This window comes from Clarias gariepinus, chromosome 13 (assembly GCF_024256425.1).
Source record: "Clarias gariepinus isolate MV-2021 ecotype Netherlands chromosome 13, CGAR_prim_01v2, whole genome shotgun sequence".
NCBI classification, from domain to species: domain Eukaryota; kingdom Metazoa; phylum Chordata; class Actinopteri; order Siluriformes; family Clariidae; genus Clarias; species Clarias gariepinus.
The window spans coordinates 8,773,599-8,785,195 of record NC_071112.1 but is presented as its reverse complement, the minus strand read 5'-3'; the positions used below and the strand labels follow the sequence as shown (position 1 = coordinate 8,785,195).

General features: G+C 37.7%; 1 protein-coding gene across 1 annotated transcript; it reads left to right on the top strand.

The window, feature by feature from the left end:
* The first annotated feature begins 5,171 nt into the window (after positions 1 to 5,171).
* Positions 5,172 to 11,430, top strand: fam167b (family with sequence similarity 167 member B). Its single transcript, XM_053509216.1, has 2 exons — positions 5,172 to 5,589; positions 8,641 to 11,430. The coding sequence occupies exons 1-2, from the start codon at positions 5,332 to 5,334 to the stop codon at positions 8,902 to 8,904; spliced, it is 522 nt and encodes a 173-aa protein (XP_053365191.1). The 5' UTR covers positions 5,172 to 5,331; the 3' UTR covers positions 8,905 to 11,430.
* The last annotated feature ends 167 nt before the right edge of the window (positions 11,431 to 11,597 follow it).

Here is an 11,597-nt window from a genome sequence, read left to right as displayed (position 1 = left end):
ACACTGTACACACACATTATTAAAAAAAAATAAAAATTTTTAACATTAATTTTAACAATAAAAAATGGCACTTCAACAAGAAACAGTCTAAACAATAAAAGAAAAAATGCTAAATTTCTATAAACTATATGTTCTGTGCAGTTGCATGAAGTTTGCATTGTCCCTCCCTTTGGTTTGGCAACTTAGTTTTGCATTTTATTTTGTGTGCTGTTGCTGTGACAAATTGTATTCCTGTCGAATGTTTAGCTGAGCTCAGTCACACCCCGGAGCTGTATGATGGCTGTTTTCTCAGTCCTCGTCCTGCTGGCTCTAACAGATGCCATCACAGGTCTGTTCTTTAAGAGCTACATTTATTGCATAGCAAATTCTTCCTGGACTGATGCTCAGACATTCTGCAAAAATAACCATGTAGATCTGCCAGTAATTAACACAAAATTAGAATTTGACGATTTCAACGAGCAAACAATTCCCTTCCAATCTGACAGTTGCTGGATCGGTCTTAGAAAAAAATCAAATGAGAAAGATTTTACACGGTGGTCTGATGGAAGTGTACTGGATTTCTCTATGTGGGGAAAAGGACAACCTGCCATTAGTGACACTGACCAGTGTGTATTTACTAAGTATAATCAGTGGGTAGTAAAAAATTGCACAACAACTATGAACTTCTTTTGCTACGACTGGGCACCTCAGATGATTGTGGTTCAGGAGATGATGACCTGGGAAGAGGCTCTGATGTACTGCAGAACACAGTACACTGACCTGGTAAGCCTCACTACGGACATCGATTTCTTTCTGCTCAACAAGAACAGTGCTGATATTCTGACGCCCACTTTCTGGACCGGTCTACGATTTATGGGCGGCTCGTGGTTCTATGTGAACCAGAATCCTGTCGAGAATCTGGCTTCAATGCCTTCATGCCCTGCAAGACCTTACTGGTGTGGAGCACGAAATGTTAATGATGGTGTCTGGGAGAACAGGGACTGTGAGGAGAAAATGAACTTCATTTGCTACTACTAATAATTGGTAAGTGACTCGAATCCTAATATCTGCTCGAATTTGTTATTGTTATATGTTATTTGTTATAAATGATTATATAAAAATAAAATAAAGAACTTATTTTTTTTAATCTTAAAGGAATTCAATGGAATTGATGGAGATGCATCTGCAAGCAACATTGATGAAGTAATATGATGAAGAGAGAAAAAAAAAACAGGCTAATAGAGTCATCTTAGCGTAACAGCATATAATATATTAAACTGATTATTCCACTTAAATTGTTAATTCAGTACTTAATACTTACTGTAATCTTTAATATTTAAGTGCTACATTGTGTTGTAATAATTACCTTTGTTTAATCCACTTGCATGCTTTAAACATTTCCTATATGCTATAAGACCTAATATGTAACAGCTTTTTCTGAGTCCTTTTTTGTATTTTATCCTCCACTGTAGAGATAATAATTATCTAATTAAAAGGCCACATCAGGATGTTTATATCTAATTTTAACAAGAATTTTGCACTGTCTGTAATAAAATTGTTACTTACACGTTGCAAAATTGGGGAACAGATTGGACAACTACTTAGTCGTGGGTTGAAGAGTTAGGATTACTGCAGAAATCTTGGTTATATTTGGTTGTTGGCTTGTTTCCGTTGATTGAATGATTTTTAAGGTGTTGAGAGATACGGAAATTTATTACACTGTGTCACGCTGCAGTAAAAAAAAAACTCATACTGATATAGAAATATGAAGATACAGATATCTTACAGAAGGTTGTCTAATATAGTTCTCTTTCAGTCTAAAACCATACACTTATTTGACCTATTTTAAACTATTATTATTCTCATTACAATTATTATTGTTGTTGTCGTCCTTTCCTTTGTTAAGTGGATATTTAAAAAATTTGTGTTAAATATTTTGTTTGGAATGATTTTAATATTTTAAAATTGATTATTTAATGGTGTGTTAAAAGGGTAACGAAAAGCATTGCTATAGAAAATGCATAAAGCAGAGTAAATTTTTTTATTTTCAACAGATATAAATAAACTTATAATTTTTATGAAAACTTTTTAGAGAAATTAGTTAAGTAAAAGAAATGTTATTGTCTCTTTAAATATAAATGTAACTGTTTTTATCAAATTATTTACTACATAATTGAAAAGATTTTTGACCATAATTGACCATTACTACTACAAAAAAATAAAAAATTACGGAAAAAGTGTTGCAGCAGATCCCCAACTTTGAACAAATTTAAAGTCATCTTATTTTTTTTATAATAAAATTTTCTCTGTTATTGTCTTTTTAAATTTTAAATTAATTTTGCCAATATTTTTCTCATAATTATTTTTAAATAAAATAACAGAGTTCAGGTCTTCAGGTTTGTTTGTGAGTTTGTGAGTTCTCCTTGGTGTGTTTTTTTCAGTTACTCTGGTTTCCTCCCACAGTCTAAAGACATGCAGATCAGGCTAATTGCTGTTTTCAAATTGCCCATAGTGAGTGAGCGTGTGATTGTGTGTGCTTGTGTGCCCTGTGATGGATTGGCACCCTATTAACGGCCTCCTGCAGACCTGAACAGAACAAGCACTATAGTGAATGAGTAGGTTTGAAAGAGTGCTAAAAAGCTGCTTAGTTTTCCAAACTTTTTTTTATTTAGGGTCAAACTTTTTAAAAACCTGAACAAATTCACCATAGGTCATTATTTATAAATTATGAGTAAAGTTTATATGTGCATACATTAATGGTGCTGATGATGTTTATTGCCATTTACACATTTTTCTTTTTTGAATGGTAAACCAGTTATTTCAGACATATTTTACATTTGATAAATCACAACTTCATATGCATTTGTTATTGAAAACATGTTAATTTTAAAAGTCAATAATAAAACTAAACTTTACACATAATACCAAATTAACAAATTTATAGGCAGTGTTTATATTTTCTCTACTCTCACTCAATGTTTGGGAGACAGTGGTCAAGTAGATTTATAATATTCCACCCGGACCCATTTGCTATCGTTGAATCGTTGTTAGCCTCAACAAAGTGAACTCCATGTTAATTAAAACACATTTCTTGTTATATAATTGCACGTTTGACATCATAGCAAATAGAAGGGATGTATTTATGATCATACTGTCTGCTATTACCTAAATGAGGATGGCTCCCTATTTTGAGTCTGATTCCTCTCCAAGTTCCTTCCTCTGGTCTAGATAGTTTGTTCTTGCCACCGTCGCCTCTGACTTGCTCATTAGGAATAAACGTATAAACCTGTAATTTTTTTAATCTATACATTACTTATACATTACAAATTTTTAAAATATTTTTATTTATGCTTTGTCAAAATGTCCGCTGTAAAAAGCACTATGCAATTTAGATAAATGAAAATGAATAGAATCAGGCATGTCTACTGTCATGTAGTTTCACATTGTGATCAGCAGAGGGAGGCATTGAGAAGTAAAACCTTAAATGTTTCTACATTCAAGTTTTTGAAAGGTAAATTAAACAAGTTAGTTCCTCTTCTCAAAAGGGTTATAGAAGCTATAAACAGATGCTTCCTTATCCGTCTCTTATCTTTCTTGAAGTTTACAAGACAAAATAAGCTTACAAGCTTGTCACGTTAACAAGGAAAAAGTGGAATTGACTTTTGCCCATTCCTGAATTTGATCGGCAAACGAAAGAACAAAAAAGTTGTAGGAAATCCAAAGGAGATGTTGGGATGTTTTTTGAATGGCTCATTGCGGTTTGAAAATGTAACCTATTAAAACATTTTTTTTTAAATGTGAACTGCAGTTCTCACTCACTCATTTTCTATACCGCTTTATCCTGTATTCAGGGACGCAGGGGGCCTGGAGCCCATCCCAGGAGGCTTAGGGCACGAGGCGGGGTACACCCTGGACAGGGTTACAATCCATCGCAGGGCACACACACACACACATACTCACTTACACACTCATTCACACACTATGGGCAATTTCTGAATCTGCAGGTCTTTGGACTGTGGGAGGAAAACGGAGTACCCGGAGAAAACCCACCAAGCAGGAGGAGAACATGCAATGCAGTTGTTGTTTTTATTATTGTATTCAAAGTTATACACTAATCAGCTATAACAATAAAATCACCTGCCTAATATTGTATAGGTCCCTCTTGTGTCACCAAAACAACTAAACAACCCAAAAAAAACATCAAGGCGTCCAAAGGACCTCCAGTGCGTTAGGTCATGTACACATTGTAGGTGTTACATGTCAAAGTAACATCCAAATGAATGCAAGAACCCAGGTTTTTTTTCAGCAAAACATTGTCCAGAGCATCTCACTGTCTTCAGTGGCTTGCATCCTGGAGACACCTATTAACATGTTATTTTATTTAACAATAGCCTACTATATTAGCAGAAGTGCATTCATTATTAAACACATTCTGACCAATCAGAATATGTAATGCAACAGCGCCGTGGTGTAAAAGCACTTTGTTTCAGATTAACCAAATAATAATAAACTTTCTTTCGGCTGTTCCTGTCAAGGGGTCGCCACAGCGGACAATCCGATCTGCATACAATTTGGCATTTTGGATTCTACACTGGATTCAACTTCCTAACACAAACGTCCCATTTTTCTAACCAGGCTAGCATGGGACTGGCTGGGTAATATGGGGTGTAGCAATCCTTAGACAACAGAGTTTGAACTGGGATCCTCATAATTAGTTTTAAATGTCTTGGTGGCTTAGTGGTTAGCACTGTCGCCTTGCACCTGGTCCCCTGTGTGCAGGGAGTTTGCATGTTCTCCCCGTGCTTGGTGGGTTTCCTTCGGGTACTCCCACAGCCCAAAGGCATGCAGATTTGGCTAACTGGTGTTTCCAAATTGCCTGTTGTGTGTGGATGAGTGTGAGTGTATGTGTGTGTGGGTTGTGTGTGGCCCAGCGATGAATCGACACCCTGTCCAGGGTGTACCTTGTGCCCTAGGTCTCCTGAAATAGACTCCAGGCCCCAGTGACCCTGTATACAGGATAAAGCGGTATAGGTGTGTGAGTGGGATGTCTTGGTGGAGGCTGGTGAGCGTTGTGATCTCTCTCTCTTTTTTTTTATTTTCTGTGTAAGGACAGGACCCTAGGGATCGTGATATCAAACGGTGTACCGCAGCAGCCCTGTATTCCCTTATATCACGTGGGAAAAAGTGATTTCGATCACCAACACCTAGTCCTCTCTCCTGGCATGTGGGCGGTCACACACATACACACAGCGCCTGCTCCTGCGCTATAAATATTCTCCGCGCTCGTGCTGAGACACCAGACGCGCCCTCGGGAAGCGCGTGCACCGGGAGACTCGGACTCGTTTCAGTGAGATGGACAGTAAGGATCCTGAGGAGAGCTCGGAGGAGGACCTGGACAGCGTGAAGGCGCTCACCGAGAAGCTGAAGCTGCAGACGCGCAGACCCTCCTACCTGGAGTGGCAGGAGCGCGTGCGCAGCGGATCGTGGAACGGCTGCCGAAGCGCGCGCGAAGCGTCCGCAGCCGCAGAGCGCGAGCCCCGCAACGGCCCGGGAGACATATGCGGCTTCCGGTCCATGGACGATGCGCTGCAGTGGCTCCGAAAGGAACTGGTGAGAAAATCAACTACAAGAAGAAGAAGAACATTAATAATAATCATAATAATAATAATAATAATAATTTGTAGCGGTACTGTGATCAAATCGATGTTTAAATATTTATCATATTTTATGCATCATTTTATATGTCCATTGGTCATTAGAAATAACTATACACAGAGTTCCACAGAAAAAGTTTAGGTTAAAAAAATAATAAAATGAAAAACATTATTAAATTATATATAGGCTATAATATATAGGTATTAATTATAGCAAACCCTCAAAATGAAAAAATTCTCTAACTTGAATTATACATATATTGTATGTATACAAGAACACACTGAACAATTCTTAATTTAGCTGAACTAAAGCTGTTTTACACAGAGATGACTTCCTCCTCTCATGCAATAATTGTTCAGGGTCAATTCTAATAGACTAATGACTTATATGAAACCAAAGAAGAATAAAAAAGTGGAGTGATGTTAGGTTTTGATCTGTTAGTTCACACTGTATATTATTACTCTTAAAACTCAAGTGGCACAGATATGTGTCGACAACACAGCATAGGTCAATAATGATTAAAAAAAAAAAGGTACAGGGTATGTGCTCATAAGCCTTGCCAGTGTATGTTAACTAGGAGGCTTTAGACTTCAAACTGTGTATTTGGGTTTTTAAAAATGTCAGGCAGAACAAACGTTATCATTACTTTGATAAAGGGTAACTTTTACCACTTCCATTATATGGGAACGAGGTTGCAAGAATGTAGAACTCTCAATGTGAGCGTATTCATAATATTTTTGGGTCATAGAAACAATCAAAAACAACAACACATGGTCATGTGTATTTGAGCGTTTTCTTTGCCTTTGTGACACGTTTTTTTGCTCATTGACGCTTCAGTAAAATTTTTTGCTCCGTCATTTTTTGCCTCGAGCCTTAAGTCTCAGGGGATAGGCTTCAGGCCCCGCACAACCCTGAATACAGGATAAAGCAGTCTAGACGATGAGTGAGTGAAGGAGTGAGTTCATCATATTGCCTATATTGTTTAAATACCATATTTTGTGCTGAAAGAAGGATATGTCACTCTATACTGCACCATCCTTCACCCTATAAATGTTTATTAAAAAACACACACACATACACACGGACACACCGATCAGCCATAATGTTGCAACACATAACATTAAGTCTAGTATTTTGTAGGTTCTCCTTGTGTGCCAAGCCAGCTCTGGCCCCTCAGGGCATGACCGCAGGACCTCTGGGTGTGTGCTGTGGTGTCTGGCACTAGGATGTTTGCAAGAGATCCTTAGGGTAGTGTTTGTGGAGTTATGGGGTGGGACTTCCTTGGATCAGACTTGTTTGTCTGGTCCAGATTGGGATCTGGAGAGTTTGGAGGCTAGGTCAGTGCCCTTGGGTTCTTTGAATGCTGGCCCCCGTGTATGGTTGGTTGTGGCACACTAAATTTTCTGGCACACTATCATGGTCAGAATCAATCTTTTTTCTGGGGTCCTTGTGCTGTGGGATCGGACCGGACCGGACCGGACCGGACGGCCTTAGGTCTTTAAAGGCATGGATGATCCTTGAGTGCACATGATCCTGACAGTTTAAGCAATGGTACTGTGTTAATATTATATGTCAATGTTGTGGCCGATCAGTGTGTAATAAAAGACATTTTTTTTTACAATTCTCACTCACATATTCCATGATAGCATACACTCTTTTTATTAGGTTAATTTAGGTCACTATTTTAGAACTACTATTTCCGTAAGAGCTTATTTAAAATGAATAACTGAAAGAGACTTACTTAAATTTTTATTTACTATATCAGATTTTCAGTGGGTCAAACCTTTTAAACCCCCCCCCCCCCCCCCCACCACACACACACACACACACACACACAAGCACTTGCATGGCTTTGGATTTGTTCGAGATGCTTTTGAAATACATGAAGCAAACTCGTGCTCTAGACTTCCATAAGCTTTTCACAGAATTTTGTCAGGTTTTTTTCCCCACATGCCTCTTTCCTAACACATTCTTTTTCAGTTCAGTCCACACATTTTCTGTGGTATTCAGGTCAGGAGATTTAGATGTAAGCTTAGAATCATCATCCAGTAAGAAAACAGAATTTCCCAGTCAATTTCCTGAGTGTTTCCTTCCTTATTATATTGCTATTTACAGTATTTTGTAAAGTGTACCCGTCCTTTTTGCAGTGAAACATTCCTTAACATGCTTCACATTTAAAATTTTGTTTTTAGCAATAAAAGCTTCACCCTTTTTCCTCAATAAACAATGCTTATCATTCCAGCCAGACAGTTCAACACTCCTCCAAAAGTCTAATGATCTGAGAACTTTAGTCTGGCTTTTTGATGCCAGTCTTCTTCCTTCCAAGACAGCTTTTTAAGCTTTGGTGAAATCGGACTCTCTTAGTAATGGATGTATATAGTCTGGTGCCTGGTGCCTCGATCTTCTTCACCATATCCTTTGTAGGTGTCTTGAATTTCTGTTGAATCTTTAGGAGTTAATTTACAACTTCTTTCTGGATGATACAATGTCTATGTTCAGTTCTTTGCTTTGACGGAGAAACCCGACTTGTAGAGGTTTACATTTTCTCCTGAAGTCTTGGCCTAGCTGTTTGTACTGTACCTTGGTATCAAGAGCAAAAAAGCACTATTTATAAAGAGATGCCCTGTTACAGCCGTGTGTTTCTACTGTACTTAACTCATAACTATAACATGTTGCCAATCACATGGTCATCACATGAGTTTCTGGTACCCTCCAGACTATTTAGAGGGAGTCATCCCAGATATTTGACCTGCTAGAAGTATGACATAGTGAATTAAACCTAAAATAAATCCTTATTAAACTAAACTGACCTTTGATGTGAGCAGAGTAGATGCCCTGATTATCATCTAGAGTAACATGAAATGAATAGAGCTCAGCGCTAGACTAGGTTTATGTTAACTATTGGTTTCAGCTGTAAATTCTATATTTTTATACAGTTGGAAATTAAGTTGTCTTTCTAAGTAGTAACACTACTTCCCTCTGTGTGTGTGTGTGTGTGTGTTTTAGAGGGAGATGCAGCTGCAGGACCAGCAGTTGGCACGTCAGCTGATCCGATTGCGTGGCGAGCTGCACCGCCTGAAGGTGGAGCGTGTGTGTGATGGACACCGGGAGATGCTGGATGATGCTACCCTGGAGCTGGAGGAGTGGGGCGAGGAGTGTGACCTGCTCTGTGACGTACCTCTCAAAGCCGCATTCACCCTGTCCACACCACTTAAACACCTTGGCCTTACTAAAATGAACCTCAACGCCCGCCGGTTCTCCCTCTGCTGAACATCTCCAGAGTGAACGTTCTCACAAACTCCTCCGCTCATAGGTCATGACAAGCTTACAAAAGAGCTCAAGGGCTACAGAATTGTCGTGAAAACAGGCAGAGTAAACATATTGGCTGACATCTGTGGAGTTTGTTAGTGGGTTGATGCTCACTGTAACCTTATGGTAGAAAATGCGATGCCTTTAATACACCCTAAAGACCTTACCACAGAGATATTTCATTTCATTTCTAAACTGGAGTGTAAATTGAATCACTGCCAGCTTGACGCTGCTGGGGTTTGGTTTGGATGACCCTGACCTTTGACCTTCAGCTTCCGTTCAGTTTAAAGATAAACAGTGGCACCCTTTTAAAAAAAAAAAAAAACCACATACTGACTGAAAGCAAACGAGTAGTAATAAATGTATTAAAAAAGGATAAATGGTTGCTGGAGAACACTCTTCTTAAGGAAAAAAGCCATAATGTCTAACAAAGCCTTAGATTGTAGATAGTACTGATTTTCAAGTCAGAGTTTTGGGACTCCAGTGACCATCATGACTTTAACAAGTGTCATGACGGTAATGTCAATTATGTACTGTAAATACCACTTATGACATGAGAGAAAGTCAGTAGAACTGAAGAATAACAAAAGATAAGTGGAAAATATATTCAAGTTAAGGTGTATATGTCAAAATAACTATTTATTTATTCTTTTACGTAAAATGTAACCATTTTTGACTATTGAGACAGTATATTACACAAGTTGAGGCCATTTCGACTCTTTGAAGTGTTTCACCTGACACCAACTGCTTGTTACAAAAATGTATATAAAATGTAGATGTACAGTATGTCTTACAGTACATATGTTGCTTAGTAGTGCAACAGTTTAAGGTCGAGCAAAATCTCCCAATCTCTGACATTTCTCTAAAATATCTGACTTTGATGGAGAAGAAATTGAATAAAGACTATGAAGTCAGTGATAACAAGACTTTAAATTCTGCCTTGTGATTGGTCGAATTCATATAGGGCTTGATTAATTTTCTATAAAAGCAGCTCTGACAGTAATGCAGCTACATATCACATGTTTATATTAATGTTGTTGTTCTAATATATTATTTCTGTAGGAACAGCTGTTTCACAGTGACTTTCATAAGATATGTGTTATCACTAATGTGGTTTTCTATAAGGCATGTTTCCTTTAAGGAAGGAGTCTCCAGTGTCAAAGTCAGGGGTAAAGCGGTAACTTTGCAAGGTTTCAGTTTCCAAAGTGTATAGTGTCCAGTGTTGGATGTAACGCGTTAAAAAGTACGAATTAACACGTTAGAGTACTCAGATTACTTTTTTTAATTTAACGAGTAATCTAATGCAATAGGTCTGCCATTTAAATACTTAGTTACTTGGTTATTTTTTTCAAAAATGTAATCTGTGACAGCAGTCTTTCCAATCCAAGTGTGTGTGTGTGTGTGTGTGTGTGAACGTCGTCCTACAAGCCCCGCCCCTGATAACCCTCTCCCCTCTGTTTATTCCCCTATCTCACCTATGATCGAAACCGTTTAGGTGAGAAAGTGGTATTAGTAATTAACAGATTATGGACCAAACTTCGCTGATTCATGATGGTAGAATAATTATAAAGGTCTTGACCTGAACTAAAATGATTCCTCCTGCATGAGGAATCACAAAGGAGTTTTCATTTTCTGCTGTGGAAAGGTACTCTAACTAGTTACATTTATCAAAAAGTAACACAGTAATGTAACTGATTACTTTTTGGAGACAGTAATTTTGTAACATAATTAGTTACTTTAAAAAGTAACGTCCCCCAACACTTATAGTGTCCACATATTTATATCTGTTACAATGTAAGTGATAACAGGAACCTACCTGTTTACTAAGCATTCCGCAATATAAACTGTAATCGGGATAAAAAGATTTAAGAAATTAGTTGAAGAAAATAAAAAAGTAATAATTGGCAAATTACAGTAATATGGGAGAAGGACGACATCATGGATGTGTTGTATTATATTAGTAAATGAGACATTTTTGATTATGCTTCATCACTTCACTGTGTCATTTATTATTTTTACAACACTGCATCTCCCTAAGGGAATATTTTCATGTACTTTATTGTCATCATAAAACCTTGCAAAATGGACCTGTGATGACACAGTGATGTTTTTCCTAAAGTTATCTGAAGACTCAACCTATTCCAGTCAAAATGGAAGACCCGGCCATCATTTGCACTGAAATGATAAACCAACTTGGGGCATGGAGCTGAACTCAAATCCACTCTCCCTTTCCTCCTTATCCTGAACTGGCTGCTTCCCAAAATTCCTGCTTAGAATGCCGGACACTCCATTACACGACACCCAAAATAACTAACAGATAACAAATGTAAGGAGAGACTAATTACAGCTCATATACTGGACGAGGTCAAGCTGAACTGTTTATCTTATTTTAAATAAAACCACAATTGTTCTAAAAAAATGTTAATAAGGGGGGGCTGAATGTGAAAGAGACTGTATGCTTTAAATAAACTCATTATGAAGCCCTAATTTATGAAGGTTTTTTTTGTATTCCTCCAGTAGACACATAGATTTATAGAAATAATTCAATTTACAAATAAATGCATGGATTAGTATTGCTTTTCCTGCCTCGTGGGGAAAGTCTGGAAACAAAACATCCAGCTACTTTAATCTCTTGAAACGCAAATGTCATGATA